Raw genomic sequence first — 25178 nt, 5'->3', positions numbered from 1 at the left:
TGTAAAATTTGGAAAAGGTATGAAGTGAAGACCAAGTCGCAGCCTTACAAATCTGTTCAACAGAAGCATTATTTTTAAAAGCCCATGTGGAAGCCACCGCTCTAGTAGAGTGAGCTGTAATCCTTTCAGGAGGCTGCTGTCCAGCAGTCTCGTATGCCAAACGGATGATGCTTTTCAGACAAAAAGAAAGAGAGGTAGCCGTAGCTTTTTGACCTCTACGTTTTCCAGAATAGACAACAAACAAAGAAGACGTTTGACAGAAATCTTTGGTTGCTTGCAAGTAAAACTTCAAAGCACGAACCACGTCCAAGTTGTGCAACAGACGCTCCTTCTTAGAGGAAGGATTAGGACACAGAGAAGGAACAACAATTTCCTGATTGATATTCCTATTAGTAACAAGCTTAGGAAGGAATCCAGGTTTAGTACGCAAAACCACATTATCAGCATGGAAAACAAGATAAGGCGAGTCGCATTGCAATGCAGATAATTCAGAAACTCTTCAAGCCGAAGAGATAGCAACTAAAAACAGAACTTTCCAAGATAGAAGCTTAATATCTATGGAATGCATAGGTTCAAACGGAACCCCTTGAAGAACTTTAAGAACTAAATTCAAACTCCATGGTGGAGCAACAGGTTTAAACACAGGCTTGATTCTAACTAAAGCCTGACAGAACGACTGAACGTCTGGAACATCTGCCAGACGCTTGTGCAGTAGAATTGATAAGGCAAATATCTGTCCATTTAAGGAACTAGCTGATAGCCCCTTCTCCAATCCTTCTTGGAGAAAGGACAAGATCCTAGGAATCCTGATCTTACTCCATGAGTAGCCTTTGGATTCGCACCAATAAAGATATTTACTCCATATCTTATGATAAATTTTCCTAGTGACAGGCTTTCGAGCCTGAATCAAGGTATCTATGACCGACTCAGAGAGAACCCGCTTGGATAAAATCAAGCGTTCAATCTGCAAGCAGTCAGCCGCAGAGAAACTAGATTTGGATGCTAGAACGGACCTTGAATCAGAAGGTCCTGTCTCAGTGGCAGAGTCCATGGTGGAAGAGATGACACGTCCACCAGGTCTGCATACCAAGTCCTGCGTGGCCACGCAGGTGCTATCAAAATCACAGAAGCTCTCTCCTGTTTGAATCTGGCAATCAAACGAGGAAGGAGAAGAAATGGTGGAAACACATAAGCCAGGTTGAACGACCAGGGTACTGCTAGAGCATCTATCAGTACTGCCTGAGGATCCCTTGACCTGAACCCGTAACAAGGAAGTTTGGTGTTCTGACGAGACGCCATCAGATCCAATTCTGGTGTGCCCCATTGCTGAATCAATTGTGCAAACACCTCCGGATGGAGTTCCCACTCCCCCGGATGAAAAGTCTGACGACTTAGAAAGTCCGCTTCCCAGTTCTCCACTCCTGGAATATAGATTACTGATAGAGGGCAAGATTGAGTCTCTGCCCATCAAATTATTTTGCTAACCTCTATCATCGCTAGAGAACTATTTGTTCCCCCCTGCTGATTGATATATGCTACAGTCGTGATATTGTCCGACTGGAATCTTATGAATCTGGCCAAAGCCAGCTGAGGCCACGCCAGAAGCGCGTTGAATATCGCTCTCAGTTCTAGAATATTTATCGGGAGGAGAACCTCCTCCTGAGTCCACAAACCCTGTGCTTTCAGGGAATTCCAGACTGCACCCCAGCCCAATAGGCTGGCGTCCGTCGTCACTATGACCCATGCTGGCCTGCGGAAACACATTCCCTGGGACAGATAATCCTGTGACAACCACCAAAGAAGAGAGTCTCTGGTCTCTTGATCCAGATTTATTTGAGGAGATAAATCTGCATAATCCCCATTCCACAGTTTGAGCATGCATAGTTGCAGTGGTCTGAGATGCAAGCGAGCAAACGGAACTATGTCCCTTGCCGCTAGTCCGATTACCTCCATACACTGAGCCACTGATGACCGAGGAATGGAATGAAGAGCTCGGCAGATGGTTAAAATCTTTGATTTCCTGACCTCCGTCAGAAAATTTTTCATGTCCACCGAATCTATCAGAGTTCCCAGGAATGGAACTCTTGTGAGAGGGATAAGTGAACTCTTTTTTACGTTCACCTTCCACCCGTGAGATCTTAGAAAAGCCAACACGATGTCCATGTGAGACTTGGCTAGTTGGTAAGTCGACGCCTGAATTAAGATATCATCCAGATAAGGCGCCACAGCTATGCCCCGCGGCCTTAGAACCGCCAGAAGGGACCCTAGCACCTTTGTGAAAATTCTGGGAGCTGTGGCCAACCCGAAGGGAAGAGCCACAAACTGGTAATGCTTGTCCAGAAAGGCGAACCTGAGGAACTGGTGATGATCTTTGTGGATAGGGATGTGTAGATACGCATCCTTTAAGTCCACAGTGGTCATATATTGACCCTCCTGGATCATTGGTAAAATAGTCTGAATGGTCTCCATCTTGAAGGATGGGACTCTGAGGAATTTGATTAGGATCTTGAGATCTAAAAATGGTCTGAAGTTTCCCTCTTTTTTGGGAACCACAAACAGATTGGAGTAGAACCCCTGCCCCTGTTCTGTTTTCGGAACTGGGCAGATCACTCCCATGGTATATAGGTCTTCTACACAGCGTAAGAACGCCTCTCTTTTTGTCTGGTTTACAGACAATTGAGAAAGATGGAATCTCCCCCTTGGAGGAGAATCTTTGAAATCTAGAAGATACCCCTGGGTTACGATTTCTAAAGCCCAGGAGTCCTGAACGTCTCTTGCCCAAGCCTGAGCAAAGAGAGAAAGTCTGCCCCCTACTAGATCCGGTCCTGGATCGGGGGCTACCCCTTCATGCTGTCTTGGTGGCAGCAGTGGGCTTCTTGGCCTGTTTACCCTTGTTCCAAGTCTGGTTAGGTCTCCAGACTGACTTGGATTGAGCAAAATTCCCCTCTTGCTTTGTAGCAGGGGAAGAGGTAGAGGGATCACCTTTGAAGTTTCGAAAGGAACGAAAATTATTTTGTTTGGTCCTCATCTTATTTGTCTTATCCTGAGGAAGGGCATGGCTTTTTCCTCCAGTGATGTCTGAAATGATCTCTTTCAGTTCAGGCCTGAATAGGGTCTTACCCTTGAAAGGGATGGCTAAAAGCTTAGATTTTGATGACACATCAGCAGACCAGGACTGAAGCCATAACGCTCTACGCGCTAAAATGGCAAAACCTGAATTCTTTGCCGCTAATTTAGCCAGTTGAAAAGCAGCATCTGTAATGAAAGAATTAGCTAGCTTGAGAGCCCTAATTCTATCCAGAATATCATCTAATGGGGTCTCAACCTGAAGAGCCTCCTCCAGAGCCTCGAACCAAAAAGAAGCTGCAGTAGTTACAGGAACAGTGCACGCTATAGTTTGGAGAAGAAAACCCTGATGAACAAATATTTTCCTTAGGAGACCCTCTAATTTGTTATCCATAGGATCTTTGAAAGCACAACTGTCCTCAATAGGTATAGTTGTACGCTTAGCCAGGGTAGAAATAGCTCCCTCCACCTTAGGGACCGTCTGCCACGAGTCCCTCATGGTGTCTGATATGGGAAACATTTTCTTAAAAGTAGGAGGGGGAGCGAACGGAATACCTGGTCTATCCCACTCCTTAGTAACAATGTCCGAAATCCTCTTAGGGACTGGAAAAACATCAGTGTAGGCAGGAACCTCTAGAAATCTGTCCATTTTACACAATTTCTCTGGAACTACAATAGGGTCACAATCATCCAGAGTCGCTAAAACCTCCCTGAGCAATAAGCGGAGGTGTTCTGTTTTAAATTTAAAAGCTGTCATATCTGAGTCTGTCTGAGGGAACATCTTTCCTGAATCAGAAATCTCTCCCTCAGACAGCAAATCCCTCACCCCCAACTCAGAACAGTGTGAGGGTACATTGGATATGGCTAATAAAGCGTCAGAGGGCTCAGCATTTGTTCTCACACCAGACCTACTGCGCTTCCCTTGCAACCCAGGCAGCTTAGATAAAACCTCTGTGAGGGTAGTATTCATAACTGCGGCCATATCTTGCTGGGTGAAAGAATTAGACGCACTAGAAGTACTTGGCGTTGCTTGTGCGGGCGTTAATGGTTGAATTGGGGAGAATAAGATGGCATAACCTGATTCCCTTCTGACTGAGAATCATCCTGCGACATACTTTTAGTAGCTAAAATATGTTCTTTGCAATTTATTGACCTTTCAGTGCATGAGGGACACATTCTAAGTGGGGGTTTCACAATGGCTTCTAAACATATTGAACAATGACTTTCTTCAATGTCAGACATGTTGAACAGGCTATTAATGGCTACAAACAAGCACGAAAACACTTTATTTAGTGAAAAAAATAACAATCTTAAAAAAACGGTACTGCGCCTTTAAGAGAAAAAAAGCATACACGTTCTGCAAAACTGCTTTAAAATGCACCAAATTTTTCAAATTTTTGCAAGCAGACTCAATATGTGTAGTTAAGTTTGCCCCACAAGGAAATTTAACATTTAACCCTTTAATGTGCAAACCGGATTGAAATTGGGCCTAAATCTGGAAAAAACACCCCCAGCACCTTGCCACAGCCATGCTGTGGCGCCTACCTGCCCTCAGGGATAGTAAATATGGGGTTAAAGCTTCGATTTGGCCCAAAACATCCACAAGGGCCCTCAGGAGTTGGAGCATGCTGAGTGAAAACAACTGCGCATCTGAGGCGCGAAAATAGGCCCCGCCCATCTCACTCAATGTCTCTACAGCCTCAAAGAACCGCACCAGAGCGGGTTCTGAGACCCAAAAAATAAGCCAAGTGTACCCTCAATAAAGTTGCCCAAAAAACGTTATTGCCCACAAAACGTTAATAGCACTCCCAGTTCATAAAACGTTTGCCCACAAACATTCAAAATTCAGTGTCAACCATTTTTGTAATTAGCCCCTTATGCAAGCTTAGTAATGCCTTTCTATAGCTCTTAGGATTACTGCTTACCCTTACCCTCATGGGGATACTGCCAGCCTTTCTGAAATACACAGTCTCTCCAGAAAAAATGACTGAACATACCTCACTGCTATATAGCATTAAAACGTTCCTCACACTGAAGTTTCTTGTACCCCTCAGCCTCTGTGGGAACAGCACTGGATCTTAGTTACAAATGCTAAGATCATCATCCTCCAGGCAGAAGTCTTCATCCATCTGCTGCCTGAGAGTAAATAGTACACACCGGTACCATTTAAAACAAAAACTCTTGCTTGAAGAAATTAAAAACTAATATTTTATCACCTCTTTCACTTTACCCTTCCTAGTACTTAGAGTAGGCAAAGAGAATGACTGGGGGGTGGAGCTAAGGGAGGAGCTATACAGACAGCTCTGCTGTGGTGCTCTTTGCCACTTCCTGTTAGCAGGAGGATAATATCCCACAAGTAAAGGATGAATCCGTGGACTCGTCGTACCTTATAGAAGAAATACATGTATTGGCAAAAATGTTCTAATAAAAGTTATCACTGTTTTAGTGTTTACATTTTTCTCTGCATGTGCATGTGAAGCATAGCTAGATATTCTCAGTGAACTTACATACTGTAACTGCTCAGAACACCAGTGGGGTTTGTATCATGCCAGGAATTAACCAAATGAGTCATTACCACATGGTACAAGCACTTTAGGCTTAGGCAAGACCGCACTATTAGACGCTCCCTCTGTAAGGCTTTCTAAAATACTGCAGTCTCACCACCAGCTATTGAAAGCGTCACCCCCATAGAAAGACCAGCAAAGTCATTAAGGGGTTAAAGAAGAAAGTATGTGCTTACATTTTTCACACATTCATCAGGCGATTGCATGAAATTACAATTTTTACATTTTATTGGCTGCATTTTTGCTTTAAAAAGAGATACTTTTCACAGCATACTATAGCAAGCAACATAGACAAGCTTTTCACTTATACTCAGAGAGACACTGATGTTACATGAGGTGACTGACACTCACTTTTCATGAGCAGGTACCAATAACAAATGCAAGCCCCTTAGTACCATATATCTCAAACCTCCCTGAGTACCAGGGATTCAGGAGGTTGATGGGGGTCGTTAAGTGGAGCTGTGTTGGACGAGGTGGTATCATGAGTGGTTAGTGGGAGGGATTGTGGTTGTGTCAGTGGGTGTGTCTGGGTGGTCAGTGGGTGTGCCCAGCTGGTCAGTGGGTGTGCCTGGGTGGTCAGTGGGTGTGCCCAGCTGGTCAGTGGGTGTGTCTGGGTGGTCAGTGGGTGTGCCCAGCTGGTCAGTGGGTGTGTCTGGGTGGTCAGTGGGTGTGTCCAGCTGGTCAGTGGGTGTGTCTGGCCAGTTTGTCATCATGCCTGGGTGTTCAATGGGTGGGGCTAAGGGACATTCTGTAAATAGGGAAAAATGACTGTCTCAGAGGGATAGTGGGACAGAGCTTAGAATCAGGAGCGGTCCCTCTCAATTAGGGACAGTTGGGAGGTCTATCCCAGTGTTTTTTTATTATCTTATCATAATTTATTTTTATTTTTTTACTTTTATGTTGCTTTTATATTTGATTACAAATTGCTTATATCCCAAGTTGGTTTCTGAATCATGAAAATCTAATTCTGACTTTACTGTATCTTTCAGCCTAGATTTTCTGAATCACGAGGTTACTTTGTGGTTTGACATTTCATAAAAACAGCATCACTTCACTAAATCTTTTAAAGGCTTCTTATGTGCACTGGGAATTTATTGGCTACTGATCAAAGCTATCTAGAGCATCTCCAGATTAAGAAAACTAATATATTAAAATGCTGCCAAAAAGCTCCAGCTATCACTTTGGGTATAGAGCAATGAAGCTATATTCCAGCTACTGGATATACATATGTCCAAGCAACAGAGTGAATACTGGAAATATGTTGTAATACATATACACAATAATCAGCACTACAGAATTACATGTGTGCAAGGATCATATACATTCAGCACTACAGAATAACACGTGTGCAAGGATCATATACATTCAGCACTACAGAATTACATGTGTGCAAGGATCATATACATTCAGCACTACAGAATTACATGTGTGCAAGGATCATATACATTCAGCACTACAGAATTACATGTGTGCAAGGATCATATACATTCAGAACTACAGAATTACATGTGTGCAAGGATCATATACATTCAGCACTACAGAATTACATGTGTGCAAGGATCATATACATTCAGCACTACAGAATTACATGTGTGCAAGGATCATATACATTCAGCACTACATAATTGCATGTGTGCAAGGATCATATACATTCAGCACTACAGAATTACATGTGTGCAAGGATCATATACATTCAGCACTACAGAATTACATGTGTGCAAGGATCATATACATTCAGCACTACAGAATTATATGTGTGCAAGGATCATATACATTCAGCACTACAGAATTACATGTGTGCAAGGATCATATACATTCAGCACTACAGAATTACATGTGTGCAAGGATCATATACATTCAGCACTACAGAATTACATGTGTGCAAGGATCATATACATTCAGCACTACAGAATTACGTGTGCAAGGATCATATACATTCAGCACTACATAATTGCATGTGTGCAAGGATCATATACATTCAGCACTACATAATTGCATGTGTGTAAGGATCATATACATTCAGCACTACATAATTGCATGTGTGCAAGGATCATATACATTCAGCACTACATAATTGCATGTGTGCAAGGATCATATACATTCAGCACTACAGAATTACATGTGTGCAAGGATCATATACATTCAGCACTACATAATTGCATGTGTGCAAGGATCATATACATTCAGCACTACATAATTGCATGTGTGCAAGGATCATATACATTCAGCACTACATAATTGCATGTGTGCAAGGATCATATACATTCAGCACTACATAATTGCATGTGTGCAAGGATCATATACATTCAGCACTACATAATTGCATGTGTGCAAGGATCATATACATTCAGCACTACAGAATTACATGTGTGCAAGGATCATATACATTCAGCACTACAGAATTACATGTGTGCAAGGATCATATACATTCAGCACTACAGAAATACATGTGTGCAAGGATCATATACATTCAGCACTACAGAATTGCATGTGTGCAAGGATCATATACATTCAGCACTACAGAATTACATGTGTGCAAGGATAATATACATTCAGCACTACAGAATTACATGTGTGCAAGGATCATATACATTCAGCACTACAGAATTACATGTGTGCATGGATCACATACATTCAGCACTGCAGAAACACATGTGTGCAAGGATCATATACATTCAGCACTGCAGAATTATATGTGTGCAAGGATCATATACATTCAGCACTGCAGAATTATATGTGTGCAAGGATCATATACATTCAGCACTGCAGAATTACATGTGTGCAAGGATCATATACATTCAGCACTGCAGAATTACATGTGTGCAAGGATCATATACATTCAGCACTGCAGAATTATATGTGTGCAAGGATCATATACATTCAGCACTGCAGAATTATATGTGTGCAAGGATCATATACATTCAGCACTGCAGAATTATATGTGTGCAAGGATCATATACATTCAGCACTGCAGAATTACATGTGTGCAAGGATCATAAACATTCAGCACTACAGAATTAAAGGGATAGTCTAGTAAAAATTAAACTTTTATGATTCAGATAGGGCATGCAATTTTAAACAACTTTACTTTTTACTTTTATCATCAAATTGGCTTTGTTCTATTGGTATTCTTTGTTTAAAGCTAAACCTAGGTAGGTTCATATGTAATTTTTTAAGCCCTTGAAGGCCGCCTCTTATCTCAGTGCATTTTGACAGTTTTTCACAGTTAGACAGTCCTAGTTTGCATGTACCATATAGATAACATTGTGCTCACTCACATGCAGTTATTGGCTAAAATGCAAGTGTGTCAAAAGAACTGAGATAAGGTGCAGTCTGTAGAGGCTTAGATACAAGGTAATTACAGAGATTAAAAGTATATTAATATAACAGTGTTGGTAATGCAAAATTGGGGAATGGGTAATAAAGGGATTATCTATCTTTTTTAAACAATAAAAATTCTGGAGTAGACTGTCCGTTTAATGTTGACTTAACCCTTTAATAACTGGAGTAGTTTGCATGTCAAAGTTCAATTTTTTTTACAAGTTGATATATTTTTACTTATTACAGCCTCTCTGATTGGTTCAATAGCAGGTGTTGCACAAAACGAGGCAGAATACCAACTAGTTTGCTTCAAAAGCCCAGGGCTGTGAGATGTGATGTGCAGGAAGGGGTTCTTAAGATTTGTGAGCTTAGAAGAGCACAGGTTTTTATATAATCTGTACATGTATTTGTGTCAACACAGTCCTTAAAGGCCCATGAAAGTAAAAAATGAAACTTTCATGATTCAGATAGATCATGCATATGCAAATAGCTTTCAAATTACAGTCATACCTTGTTTTATTGCACTTCTCAGATATTGCTCTTTTTACAAATTAAAGGTTTGTGGCAACTCGAGCAAGTCTTTAAATGCCATTTTTCAAACATATATACGCACATAAACACATAAATAAACATGAATACACATATATACACACCATCAGCAATAAGATTATCGCCTAGATTACGAGTTCTGCGTTAGCTTTAAAAAGCAGCGTTAAGGGGTCCTAACGCTGCTTTTTAACGCCCGCTGGTATTACAAGTCAGGCAGGAAAGGGTCTACCGCTCACTTTTCTTCTGCAACTTTTCCATACCGCAAATCCCCTTATGTCAATTGCGTATCCTATCTTTTTAATGGGATTTTGCTAACGCTGGTATTACAAGTCTTGGAAGAAGTGAGCGGTACAGCCTCTACCTCCAAGACTCCTACCGCATATAAAAGTCAGTAGTTAAGAGTTTTATGGCCTAACGCCGGAACATAAAGCTCTTAACTAAAGTGCTACAAAGTACACTAACACCCATAAACTACATATTAACCCCTAAACCGAGCCCCCCCCACATCGCAAACACTATAATACAATTATTTAACCCCTAATCTGCCGACCGGACATCGCTGCCACCTACATTATACCTATGAACCCCTAATCTGCTGCCCCTAACATCGCCGACACCTACATTATATTTATTAACCCCTAATCTGCCCCCTCAATGTTGCCGCCACCTACCTACACTTATTAACCCCTAATCTGCCAACCGGACATAGCCGCCACTATAATAAATGTATTAACCCCTAAACCGCCGCACTCCCGCCTCGCAAACACTATAATAAATTTTATTAACCCCTAATCTGCCCCCCCACAACGTCGCCGCCACCTACAATTATTAACCCCTAATCTCCTGCCCCCAACATCGCCGCTACTATAATAAAGTTATTAACCCCTAAACCTAAGTCTAACCCTAACACCCCCCTAAGTTAAATATAATTTAAATAAATCTAAATAAAATTACTATAATTAAATAAATTAATCCTATTTAAAACTAAATACTTACCTATAAAACAAACCCTAATAGAGCTACAATATAACTAATAGTTACATTGTAGCTATTTTAGGATTTATATTTATTTTACAGGCAACTTTGTATTTATTTTAACGAGGTACAATAGCTATTAAATAGTTAATAACTATTTAATAGCTACCTAGTTAAAATAATTATAAAATTACCTGTAAAATAAATCCTAACCTAAGTTACAAATACACCTAACACTACACTATCAATAAATTAATTAAATAAATTAACTACAATTATCTAAAATAAAATACAATTAAATAAACTAAACTATATTACAAAAACAAACAAACACTAAATTACAAAAAATAAAAAAAAATTACAAGAAGTTTAATCTAATTACACCTAATCTAAGCCCCCTAATAAAATAAAAAAGCCCCCCAAAATAATAAAATTCCCTATCCTAAACTAAATTACAAAGTAATCAGCTCTTTTACCAGCCCTTAAAAGGGCTTTTTGTGGGGCATTGCCCCAAAGTAATCAGCTCTTTTACCTGTAAAAAAAAACAAATACAATACCCCCCCCCAACATTACAACCCACCACCCACACACCCCTTAAAAAAACCTAACACTACCCCATTGAAGATCACCCTACCTTGAGCCGTGTTCACCCAGCCGGGCACTGATGGAGCAGAAGAGGACATCCGGACCGGCAGAAGTCTTCATCCGATCGGGGCAGAAGAGGTCCTCCATCTTCATCCAAGCGGCATCTTCTATCTTCATCCATCCGGCGCGGAGCGGGTCCATCTTCAAGACATCCGAAGCGGAGCATCCTCTTCTTTCCGACGACTAACGATGAATGAAGGTTCCTTTAAATGACGTCATCCAAGATGGTGTCCCTCGAATTCCGGTAGGTTGATTTAATCAGCCAATCGGATTGAAGTTCAATCCGATTGGCTGATTGGATCAGCCAATAGAATGCAAGGTCAATTCTATTGGCTGATCCAATCAGCCAATCGGATTGAACTTAAGCAAAGCCAGCTCAGCCCCATTGTTTCTTATGGGGAAATCGTGCACAAGCACATTTTCCCAGCTTACCGCTACCGTAAGCAACGCTGGTATTACAGGTAGAAGTGGCGCTAAATTTGCTTAACGCTCACTTTTCTGAGGCTAACGCAGCCATTCGGAAAACTTGTAATACCAGCGTTGTTTAAAGTAAGCGCTGGAGAAAAAAGGAGCGTTAGCCCCGCAAGTTTTTACAGACAAAACTTGTAATCTAGCCGTTAGACTCCCTAAAGGTTTAGGTGATTTTTAACATTTTTTTAGCAATAAGGTATTTTTTTAATTAAGGTATGCACATTTTTTTTAGACATAATTCTATTGCACACTTAAAGGGATAGTAAAGTCCAAAATAAACTTTCACAATTCAGATAGGGCATGGAATTTTTTTAAACTTTCTAATTTACTTTTATCATCAAATTTTCTTAGTTCTCTTGTTATTCTTAGTTGAAAGCTAAACCTAGGTAGGCTCATATGTTAATTTCTAAGTGCTTGAAGGCCGCCTCTTATCTGAATGCATTTGGCAGTTTTTCACAGCTAGAGGGCAATAGTTCATGTGTTTAATGTTTATAACATTGCGCTCATACATGTGAAGTTATTTAAGAGTCAGCACTAATTGCCTGAAATGCAAGTCTGTCAAAACATCTGAGATAAAGAGGCAGTCTGCAGAGGTTTAGATACAAGTTAATTACAGAAGTAAAAAGTATATTAATATAACCGTGTTGATTATGCAAAACTGGGGAATGGTAAATAAAGGGATTATTTATCTTTTTAAACAATAACATTTTTGGTGTTTACTATATCATTAATAGACTCACTATATTGCTATATTTTATTTATTGTGGTGGTCTGGAACCGGACCCGCAATATCTCAGAGGTACGCCTCTACATCTATGATCAGATACACCTAATTTTTTTGCATACTTTATTTAGACGTATCTGATTTCCAATAGAACATATCTAGGTAGGCTCCGGATTGTCTCTTGGGCACTATTTGGCAAGTGTATTACTTGCAATGGAACAAAGAAGCCACTTTCCCTTTGTGAGACTAGAGATGGGAGTAGAAATGCTTGAAGAATACTACATACTGTAAGAATTGATGGTTTACAGCTACCAATTTCTAGGCCAATAAACTTCTGTAATATGTGTTTAAATGCAATTAAAAATATGAGCAGGCCATACAATAACACTAGGAAGTTGTACCATTAAATACAGTAGATTTATATAATCAACAAAAGGCAATGCATTAGCACGTACTCTGAATTTTAAACAAGTAGTAGATTTGATTTTTCTTCTCAAAATTTTTTAAAACTTTCTTCAATTTTGATGCCCCCAGTATCATGTGACAGTCATCAGCGAATCAAAGACTCATATGTATACACTGTGAACTCTTCCATATGTTCTGTTTGAGCTGGTGATTTAGAAAGTGTACATAAAAAATAGACTGTACACAACTTGATAAAAGAAGAAAATTGGAAGTGGTAACAAAGTCATGAAAGTTTCATTTTGACAGAATTTTAGCCAGTGATATTGCAATATCTTAAAATACAAAGTCATATGCAACTCACACATTAATCTCCATGTGTCTTGGCAGCCAAGAAACCATGAAGGAATAAGGAAATTATTGCAGCTACGGTTTCCTAAAATTTAAATAGTCACAAAAGTAATTAACACCCTGTAGTTAGGTTAATGCCAAACAAGATATCGAGCTGCAGGAAACTAGAAGGACTTACCTCAGTGAAAGGAGAAACATCAGCCGTGAGAGTTTCCCATAATATCTATGATTAAGTCTTTCAGGATACAAATGATCCGTTCCATAATGACACGGAGTGGGGAATAATGGTCCAGCTGCATCAGTCATCCTCGAAATTATGAAATGTGGCTTCTATCCAAATTTGTGAAAACATGTTTCTTGAATAAACATATGGGACCTGCTCATAATGAGATCAAGAATCGTCGCAGTGAACCATCACATTGTGAGAATGATAAGATTCCTTTCATTTACATGCTGATCTATTCAAATGAAATGCAAACCCAATACAAATCTAATCTGCACCCTCAACAAACAGATTAAACTGTGAGACGGCGCTGAAGTCGGATTTAATAGGGTCTCTGACAAGTTCTGCTATATCAGGTCTGAGGTTCCAGTGGATAAAGTGGTGAAACACCATAGCCAAATAACAAAAGAAAAAAAAAAGAAAATATTGCTCTTATCAACATCGGCAGAAAATAAATGGTTCTATAGTGAAATTGATACAATGGTGGTATATATATAATTGTTGTACAACTGTAAAGCCATAGATTAAGTTTACTTTGGCATTATATGTTAAATCTAGTTTTTAGAATTAGGTTGTCTATACAAAAGCTAAAATATGGTACAAACTGGTTCAGTTATTTTTGAGTTGTTAAGATGTTAAAAAAAAAAATGTTTTCTTAAAACAAATTAAGCTTTTTAAACAATGCTACAGCTCAAATAACTGTATCAATCATCAAGGAATGTTGTACACAGATATCTCATGAGGTACAGTATTGATAGAGTTTAACTAATCAGTTGTAATGAAGTTGCACTATAACTTACTTTTTAATATAGATATAAAATTCAAATGTTGTCCAACCAGTGCTGTCCCCATATGACACTTTTGATGTAGCTAGAGCGCTGATTGGAAAACAATTCAAACCATTAGCTCAAAGAAAAATTGACCTTTTTAAGTGGGCGGTGGAATGCAGGGAATTTGAATTTTATATCTATATTAAAAAGTAAGTTATAGTGCAACTTCATTACAACTGATGAATTAAATTCCATCCAAAATACCAACCAACATTCTGGATCTGTTTTTAAAAAGGGGAGAGTTTACCATCACTTTAAGAGAGATAAAACGACAGAGATATTAATTACAGGTTTCAATACTCACTCAATAGACAATGAAAATGTTCTTTATACTACTGAGTAAAAATAAAAACACAAAAGCTTTTGTTGTTAAACAAAGAGTTTCTGGGTATAGTGGTTCCGCATTTTCCCTAGCTGCACCTGCATACAACATCTTGGAGGGGTGCCGAGTTTAAAGGGACACTCAAGTCAAAAATTAAACCTTCATTATCCAGATAGAGCAGCAATTTTAAACAACTTTCCAATTTACTTCCATTAAAAAAAGTGCACAGTCGTTTTAAATTTGAACTTTTTGAGTCACCAGCTCCTAATAAGCATGTGCAAGAATTCACAGAATAAGCGTATATGCATTTGTGATTGGCTGATTGCTGTCACATGGTACGTGTATGCATTTGTGATTGGCTGATGGCTGTCACATGGTACAGGGGGAGTGAAAAAAGACATAACTTTTAAAATTGTCAGAAAAAAATCTACTATTCATTTGAAGTTCAGACTAAATGCTATTGCATTGTCTTGTTATCTTGCATTTGTTGATTATGCAAATCTACTGCGTTGACTGGTCTGAATTTCTATTAAAGGGATGTTTACGTAAAAATTCAATTTTCATGATTCACATGCAATTTTAAAAAAAGTTTCCATTTTACTTCCATTCTTAAATTTAAAACCTCAACATTCTTTCATGATTCAGATACAACATACAATTTTAAACAATTTTCCAAAGTACATATGCTGTATGTTTTCCAAGTGTTAGAAAGTGCATATCTGTGTACAACTGGTCCATCAGGACCGGATTCTCACTGGTTAATAATAACTTATTGCTTTATTGGTGGAGCCACGTGTCACTCAGGCCTAAAAGCAACTATTTATTTTCTCCGTAAAGTAACAAAAAACAAAAATGTAAAATATTTTAAAATCATTTATTAGATGCAACAAAAATAGTTTAAAGGGACATTAAAGTCATTTTTATTTATGCATCACAAATTATTCACTACATTGCAAAATATCTACATGCTAAATAAATGCTTTAAAACATTTACACTTCTAATTTGTTAGAAAAATATGCATTGTTTTTCAGGCTCATTGAAAAGCCGCTTGAACGTTTTTTATTTTACGACCTTTGCTCCAGCCAGTTAGGGACAGATATAATCAAGCTCATCCAATCACTATGCAGCATATGTAGGTATGTGTCGTCGTTCTGCATTCCTCTCTTGTAGGAATGAAATCACTGCACTTTTTATAGTTAATTTACAATAAAAACAGGCAAAATGAATAATGAAATTGCATTTCATAGTGTTTAAATTTTGGATAATTAAACATTTTGGACTAGATTACAAGTGGAGCACAAAAATATTATGCGTTAACATTGTTTGAGTTAAATCAATAGTGCTTCTATTTTTTGCATTAATATTACAAGTTTATAGTAATATTTTATCACTTGAGTGATAGCCTAAGTGCGAGCTAACATCAACTTGTCGGACATCTTGGGTGAGCTATATCCTTCACATAATAGACTTCTATGGGAGTGCGCTGAAAAACTCATATCGAATATTGCTGAAGTTACAAACCAATGGTGCACTGTACCTTCACCGAACACACACAAACATGTACACATACAAATACACATATATACATATACAAAGCTGAATCTTTCTTAACCCCACACCTTGTTATATACCATATCTCTAAATTTTAAAACCTTTTTTTTTTTTTTTTAAAGGAAAACTAAAGTCAAAAATACACACAGACAAACACACACACAGACACACGGTTTTAATAATAGTAATTATTACCCAATGTTAATAGCACTTAAAGGGACAAGTTACTCAAAAATGTTCTCCCCTTTAATTTTTTTCCAGTGATCAACTTTACCTGCTGGAGTCTATTAAGTTGTTTACAAGTGTTTCCTTTACCCTTATATTGGCATTTGAAATAGTTGATTTAGCCTGTGATATCCTCACCCATTCTGAAATCATGAAATTAACATTTTGGGTTTCATATCCCTTTAAATAATATAATCAATAATAGCGCTCCCTGTGTTGTCCATTTAAAGTATAGGGAACGCTAAAAAATTGTCGACCACATTAAAATTCTCTGGCTAACCCTCTTTACCATCCATGTATAGAAGCAGATTGTGTATTATTCTTGGCCCAGGAAAAAGATAACACACCCAGTGCTATCGATTGCGCTCCACTTGTAATCTATCCCTTTATAGGGAATTCTCTTTCAGTAAAACAGCACCTACAACCACAGTAATGAAGCAATGGCTTTTTATCTATTCGTGTCTCGATCGGTCTGATTCTATTGTTGTCTCCGCTGCGGTGTTTGTATAAATCACTGAATAGATCCTGCTCCTATTGTTTATGTGATTGGCTTTGTTTTGGGCTGAGCGCAGGAACGTCTGTCCGAGCATCTGCTCTCTGCTTGATTAGCTGTCTCTTGTTATGTAACTCTCACGTGCGCGTCCTCTAGGCTAAATCTGACGGTCACAAGATACGCTGTTTTTTTTTTACCCTACTTGCATTTATTTTCAGTCTCTTGAAATGTGAGAAACTGAATGTAAACTGCATACCGCACATTTCTTGTGGTAAAGTGCTGCTTGTTATATAAAGGGAGACTTACATGTCTGTATATTACCTCATAAATGTAGTGTAAACTCTTGCTGACCAATTGCAAGATGCTGATATTTATTTGTTTGTTGTTTATTTAGTGACATTGTTATTGTCTGTCTCCCCAAAGGGTGCACCGGAAATAATGTTATTTCAGTCATTTTATTATTGTATTCATTATGTTGCTTTGCTGCCCAAAGAGACTCAAAGTGATTTAGTGCACAGAATTAGTCAGCTGATGAGTGATAGTAATTATTACCCTTACACTTAAAGGGACAATTTACTCAAAAATGTTCTCCCCTTTAAATTTTTCCAGTGATCCACTTTACCTGCTGGAGTCTATTAAGTTGTTTACAAGTATTTCCTTTACCCTTATATTGGCCTTTGAAATAGTTGATTTAGCCTGTGGTATCCCCACCCATTCTGAACGTTTCTGGCCTTAGGTCCAAGCTATAGATAAGCTGTGTAAACACAGCCAGCAGAAAAAATTACACTCCCAGTCGGGTATAGAAGAGATAAGGTAATACAATGTTAATCTTCCACTGTTCTCTCCAAGTATTGGTCTTTGGTTTACAGAGATATATAAGATAAAGAAGCATGTATATGTACACAATGTGATAAAGTAATGAGATCTGATTATACCAACTACCATTTTATTAGGTTGTGGCCTCAAAACACAAAATCAGCTAATTCATATACACAAATCTAATATAATATGCAAGCAAAACTCATGCACTTTATACTCTGCAGCAGGTAAAAAAAGGAATTGGAAACACATTAAGGGGAAAACAATTGTACAGTATACTGTCCCTTTAAGAGAGGATTAGAGTGATTTTTATATATGCATAGTATATATATCAAGAATTTAGTGCTGTGCTCCAAAAGGTTTGCATACAAAATAAATGCATTAAAAGCATTTATATCTATCATTATATTTAGCATATTTGCATTTTGCATAACCCTTTCAAGCCTCTTCAATTTGTTTATTTAGATTCTAATCTCTTTGCTGTGGCAAGATATAAATGTGTTCCTACACTAATCAAGCAATCACTCTGTAGAATGTTGCAGGGTTAGGGTTTTGTATCTTGCAGGATGCTCTGTATCCTCTCAGAGGGAGCAGAAAAAAAAATGATATAAGAAGCAGCACTGTTTAAAAAAATATTGTTATTTTAAAGCCTTCTGTGAGTGTGTGGTTCACTATACCCAAAAATAGGCCATATTATAAGTTTAGCACAAAAATGCAAGTGGTTTTTCAACCATTTTTCTTGCATGATTCAGATAGAACAATTTTAAACAATTTTCCAATTTACTTCTATTCTCTAATTTGCTTTGTGCTCTTGGTATCCTTTGTTGAAAAGCATACCTAGGTAGGCACAGGAGCAGCAATGCACTTCTGGGAGCTAGCTTCTGGTTGGTGGCTGCACGTATATGCCTCTTGTAATTGGTTCAACTGATATGTTCAACTAGGTACCAGTAGTGCATTGATGCTTCTTCAACAAAAGATACAAAGAGAATGAAGCAAATTTGGTAATATAAGTAAATTGGAAAAAAGTTGTTTAAAATTGTATGTTCTATGTGAATCATAAAAGAACAAATTTGTGTTTCATGTCCATTTAAAGGAACAGTCGAGTCAAAATTAAATTTCATGAATCAGATAGAGCAGCAATTGTAAACAACTTTGCAATTTACTTCCATTAACAAAATGTGCACCGTCTTTTTATATTTACACTTTTTGAGTCACCAGCTCCTACTGAGCATGTGCAAGAATTCCCAGAATAAACATATGCGTTTGTCATTGGCTAATGGCTGTCACATGATACAGGGAGAGTGGAAATAGACATAACTGAAACTTGTCAGAACAAATCTACTACTGATATGCAGTTCAGACTAAGTGCTATTGCATTGTCTGTTTAGCATGCATTTGTCGATGATGCAAATCTACTGTATTAACTGGTCATTTAACCGACAACTTGTAATACTAGCGCAATAATTAAGCTACTTCTTCCCACTGAAAGTATAGGGCACACTATGTATCAGGTGCATTAAAAATAACTTCTACCAAATCACGTTTTATTGATTACGTAAGGCTAAGCACAAAATAACGTACCATGTGTTATCTATTGAGCTCCACTTGTAATGTAGACAAATATGTACTGTGACTGTTTAATGTACCTTTTTGCAGTTATTTATGTTAATACATAGTGAAGCTTCTTGTACCTTAAAGGAACAGCCTACTCCAGATTTTTTTATTATTTAAAAAGATAGATAATCCCTTTATTACCCATTCCCCAGTTTTGCATAACCAGCACTGTTATATTAATATACTTTTTACGTCTGTGATTACCTTGTATCTAAGCCTCTGCAGAACGTTCCCTCTTATTTCAGTTCTTTTGACAGACTTGTATTTTAGCCAATCAGATTTGATTCTCTGACAATGACAATGTTATCTATATGACACACATGAATCAGCAATGTCTAGCTGTCAAAATGCACTAAGAGGCGGCCTTCAGGAGCTTAGAAATTAGCATATGAGCCAACCTAGATTTAGCTTACAACAAAGAATACAAATAGAACAAAGCAAATTTGATGGAAGGTTGTTTAAAATTGCATGCCCTATCTGAATCATGATAGTTTAATTTTGACTAGACTGTCCCTTTTAGCTAAAGATTTTAAAGTCTTAGTGAATCTACACTGAAGCTTTCTTGGTGCAAAAATCTATATGTCACATAAATCATAAAAACCTGAATTACGAACAAAGAAAAAACTCACTTGAAAGCACCTCTCCTTTTTCGCTTCAGTCAGCATTGCTTCTATTCCAGGCAGTAAAACTGGATATATGTAGCTCTGCGAATACTGCAGCGCAGAACCTAAACATTAAATATCGGATATCAGTGACAAAATTTTACAAACATAAAAACTTTTAAAGGGGCAATAAATTATTGTTTTATCTATTTATAGCATATATTAGCAATTTAGCACCACATTGCAAAAATCTACTTACTAAATATGTTTTAAAGCATTTAAAACAATTGTTTTGTATCGTTTTGCAGTCTGGTGACATAACCCCTCATACATATTTATCTTATCTGCTTTGCTGTGATCAGTTAGAAACAAATATTAATGAGCTCTGGCACTGACTAATCAATCACTGTGTACAGTGTTGCAGAGTCAAGAATCTGAACACGGCAGGATGAATTCCAGCCTCTCTGAGGAAAGTGGAAACCTAGAATTTACACAGGTAAATTACAGGAAAAGCAGGTTAAATAATAATGAAAGTGCAATGCATATTTTTTTCTGCATATAATTAAACACGTGCACAAGTAAAAATGCTTCTAGTAAAAGTATTCTTTCTTTTTCTGAGCCCATTTACTACTTTTACAAGCTTATATCTGTCCATAATTGTCCTAAGCAGAGGAGATAGATAAGAGGAAACCTAAGTATTAACATGGCAGCGCCCGTTACTTTAAAGAAATAAGTACTATGTAGAAACTATACTTTTACACTTATATTTTAAATACTTAAACAACTAATATGATTTTTTAAAAATACATCTAGATACTATTCTCAAAATAATCTGTGATCAGAATACATAATTGTGTCTAGTTTATTTTTATTGATAAGCATCCTTTTAAATGCATTTTAGCCTTTTATGTCCCTTTAACATTAAATGGACTAGTACATTTTTTCCCTTAACTAATAAATATTGTGATTTTTTTCCACCACTATTCATATTAAAGAGAAAAAAGTCATCTCAAAATGATCTGTGTGTTTTTTTCTGTGAGAAAGCAGAACATAAATGTAAATAATCTAAATATAATAAATACTTTAGGCCTTAAACCTAGTAAGGATTCTAAAACACATACATGTCTTGGGATCAGGCAGCTCAGTAGCCGAATAATCAGTTATAAATGGATCAGCCGCTAAACAATCTCCTGCAATGAAACACTGATTATCCTTGACCTGTAAATGTACAAACAAATGCATTAGAAACCATACAAAGCAAGCGTTTGTTACAAAGATACTCCAGAGTTTCCCGTCTAGTCAACATCAAATAACAAACTCATGTATTATTAATAAAGTCAGGTGATAAATGTGGAGGTTTACATGCTAATTTCTTAGACCTTGAAGGCCGCCTCTTTTCTAAATGCATTTTGACAGTTTTTCACCACTGTGTGGTGTTAGTTCATGTGTGTCATATAGGTAACACTGTGGTCACGCACGTGGAGTTACCTAGGAGCCAGCACTGATTGGCTAAAATGCAAGTCTGTCAAAAGAACTGAAATAAGGGGGCAGTTTGCAGAGGCTTAGATACAAGGTAATTGCAGACGTAAAAAGTGTATTAATATAACTGTGTTGGTTATGCAAAACTAAGGAATGGTTAATAAAGGGATTATCTATCTTTTAAAACAATAAAAATTCTGGTGTAGACTGTCCCTTTAAATCCTGGAGAATGCCTTCTCATTAGTTTTAAGTGTACCCAGGGTATAGTGAGTGCTTTACCCAAAGGAGAATATACATATACTAGTCCTAAAGCCCGTTCACACGGGTCATGTTGTGCAGTCAGATTTCTTTTTTCTTTCTTTCTTTCTTTGTTGTTTGTTTGTATTTTTTTTTTTTTCTCTCTCTCTCTCTCTCTGCTGTGAGGTGCGCGTGCGAGGTCGGGTGGGTGCGCGTGCGATCAGCTGTGCGCTTTCTAAGGCCAAGTGTTTGTCTCTACTGCGCATGACGGCTTCAGACAAACACTTGGCCTTTTAGAATATAGGATTATACATATACAGTAGGTCAATGTCCTGTATTTGTCTTCTTCATCCATTTAGAGAAGAAAAACAAATAAATAAAACTTAAGAGGACAAATTCACCACTGTTCAAGAGTTAATTTTCAAAAATCAAAGCTGGTTTTTTTTCTACAAACACATTAAATAGGCGCATAGAGTCCCTGACTGGAGGGTGAATCACTTGGAATTACTGCTTACAACAAGCCGTGTTTGATCTACTATATAAATCAGCTGGTTTTGTACTTACAGAAATTATTGATTTTTCTTGTGATTTAAGACCTGCCAGCACGGAACGCAACTTCCTTTCATCATATTCTAAATACAAAAAACAACATCAGTATTACAAACAATGTAGAAAGATATGTTCTGCCGGAACAATCATTTTTCTTATGATACTGTTGATAGAAATGAATTCTGTGAGGTTGCATTAGAACCGTACAATATATACTTTTAAGAGTAACGCTGTAGTATACATTTTAAAACATAATCTTCACTTAAAGGCACATAATTTGCTTTGTTCTCTTGGTAACCATTGTTGAAAAGCATATCTAGGTAGGTTCAGGATCAGCAATTCACTACTGGAAGCTAGCTGCTGGTTGGTTTCTGCATATAAATATGCCTCTTATTATTGGCTCACTAGATGTGTTCAGCTAGCTCCCAAGTAGTGCATTGCTGTTCCTGCAAAAAAGGATACCATGAGAATGAAGCACATTTGATAATAGAAGTAAAATGGAAATTGGTTTAAAATGGCATGCTCTATCTGAATAATGAAAGAAAAATATTGGGTTTCGTGTCCCTTTAACTAAGTAAAAAAAAAAAAGCGGGTACGTCACAAGCGGTCTCTCATTTGTGTGCTGAGGTGCATTTTTATAAAATAGCCATTAAACTCAAATATTGTATTACAAGACCAGAGACCAGTAATAAATATATATATACTATATATATACTTACACACACATACATACATAAATATATATACAGGGAATGCAGAATTATTAGGCAAGTTGTATTTTTGAGGATTAATTTTATTATTGAACAACAACCATGTTCTCAATGAACCCAAAAAACTCATTAATATCAAAGCTGAATATTTTTGGAAGTAGTTTTTAGTTTTAGCTATTTTAGGGGGATATCTGTGTGTGCAGGTGACTATTACTGTGCATAATTATTAGGCAACTTAACAAAAAACAAATATATACCCATTTCAATTATTTATTTTTACCAGTGAAACCAATATAACATCTCAACATTCACAAATATACATTTCTGACATTCAAAAACAAAACAAAAACAAGTCAGTGACCAATATAGCCACCTTTCTTTGCAAGGACACTCAAAAGCCTGCCATCCATGGATTCTGTCAGTGTTTTGATCTGTTCACCATCAACATTGCGTGCAGCAGCAACCACAGCCTCCCAGACACTGTTCAGAGAGGTGTACTGTTTTCCCTCCTTGTAAATCTCACATTTGATGATGGACCACAGGTTCTCAATGGGGTTCAGATCAGGTGAACAAGGAGGCCATGTCATTAGATTTTCTTCTTTTATACCCTTTCTTGCCAGCCACGCTGTGGAGTACTTGGACGCGTGTGATGGAGCATTGTCCTGCATGAAAATCATGTTTTTCTTGAAGGATGCAGACTTCTTCCTGTACCACTGCTTGAAGAAGGTGTCTTCCAGAAACTGTCAGTAGGACTGGGAGTTGAGCTTGACTCCATCCTCAACCCGAAAAGGCCCCACAAGCTCATCTTTGATGATACCAGCCCAAACCAGTACTCCACCTCCACCTTGCTGGCGTCTGAGTCGGACTGGAGATCTCTGCCCTTTACCAATCCAGCCACGGGCCCATCCATCTGGCTCATCAAGACTCACTCTCATTTCATCAGTCCATAAAACCTTAGAAAAATCAGTCTTGAGATATTTCTTGGCCCAGTCTTGACGTTTCAGCTTGTGTGTCTTGTTCAGTGGTGGTCGTCTTTCAGCCTTTCTTACCTTGGCCATGTCTCTGAGTATTGCACACCTTGTGCTTTTGGGCACTCCAGTGATGTTGCAGCTCTGAAATATGGCCAAACTGGTGGCAAGTGGCATCTTGGCAGCTGCACGCTTGACTTTTCTCAGTTCATGGGCAGTTATTTTACGCCTTGGTTTTTCCACACGCTTCTTGCGACCCTGTTGACTATTTTGAATGAAACGCTTGATTGTTCGATGATCACGCTTCAGAAGCTTTGCAATTTTAAGAGTGCTGCATCCCTCTGCAAGATATCTCACTATTTTTGACTTTTCTGAGCCTGTCAAGTCCTTCTTTTGACCCATTTTGCCAAAGGAAAGGAAGTTGCCTAATAATTATGCACACCTGATATAGGGTGTTGATGTCATTAGACCACACCCCTTCTCATTACAGAGATGCACATCACCTAATATGCTTAATTGGTAGTAGGCTTTCGAGCCTATACAGCTTGGAGTAAGACAACATGCATAAAGAGGATGATGTGGTCAAAATACTCATTTGCCTAATAATTCTGCACTCCCTGTATATATATATATATATATATATATATATATATATATATATATACAGTATATACTTACACACACACACATACATAAATATATATATACAGTATATACTTACACACACACATAAATATATAAATCTGACCATTTAACAAACAGAAAAACAGAGAAAGTGGCTGCTAAAAAGGAATCACTTGTTTCACCAATTAGGAGATCTTCCGCCAATGTTAGCCTATATTATTCAGACAATGATCATTTTAAGCTTACATTCCTTAAAGGGATATAAACCCATTTTTTTTCTTTCATGATTCAGATACAGCATGCAACTTTCTAATTTATTCCTAATATCAATTTTTTTTGTTCTCTTGGTATCTTCTATTTGAAAAAGCTGGAATGTAAGCTTAGGAGCCGGTCCGTTTTTGGTTCAGCACCTGGGGAGCGCTTGCTGATTGGTGGCTACATTTACCAAAATGGGCCGGCTCCTAAGCTTTCATTCTTGCTTTATCAAATAAGAATACCAAGAAAACAAAGAAAATTTGATATAAGGAGTAAATTAGAAAGTTGCTTAAAATGACCTGGTCTACCTGAATCATGAAGGATTCCTTTTGACTAGAATATCCCTTTAAGCACCCAAGCTGTACGCCTGCAGCACATATCAGGCACATGACTCTGATTCAGTTTATTTGAATAAAGATGCTAATCTCTTATCATCCTCCCATTGATAACCCTGATTCAAGCTTACCTAAAAAGCCAGATTTTCTGATTATTCTAAAGATAATTCTGATAGCTGAATTTCAGATGATTTCACTTACAAAGTCAAAAAAAATCCCCCAACCCCCCCCATATTCTATGATTCTTGCGGCAAACCCCTATTCAGACCAAAT

The 25178-nt window shown here is 37.8% G+C and overlaps 1 protein-coding gene across 1 annotated transcript in view; it reads right to left on the bottom strand.

Annotated features, from left to right (window-relative positions):
- IQCK (IQ motif containing K) overlaps positions 1-25178 on the bottom strand; it is a 113829-nt gene that overhangs the window by 82365 nt on the left and 6286 nt on the right. Inside the window, exons 2-4 of the mRNA XM_053695214.1 lie at positions 22029-22096; positions 20870-20966; positions 19776-19873 (exon numbers count right to left, since the gene is read on the bottom strand). Coding sequence (XP_053551189.1) covers positions 19776-19873; positions 20870-20966; positions 22029-22096 — 263 coding nt within the window. The remainder of the gene's footprint in view (positions 1-19775; positions 19874-20869; positions 20967-22028; positions 22097-25178) is intronic.

This window comes from Bombina bombina, chromosome 11 (assembly GCF_027579735.1).
Source record: "Bombina bombina isolate aBomBom1 chromosome 11, aBomBom1.pri, whole genome shotgun sequence".
NCBI lineage: Eukaryota > Metazoa > Chordata > Amphibia > Anura > Bombinatoridae > Bombina > Bombina bombina.
This window is presented reverse-complemented; position numbering and strand designations above follow the sequence as displayed.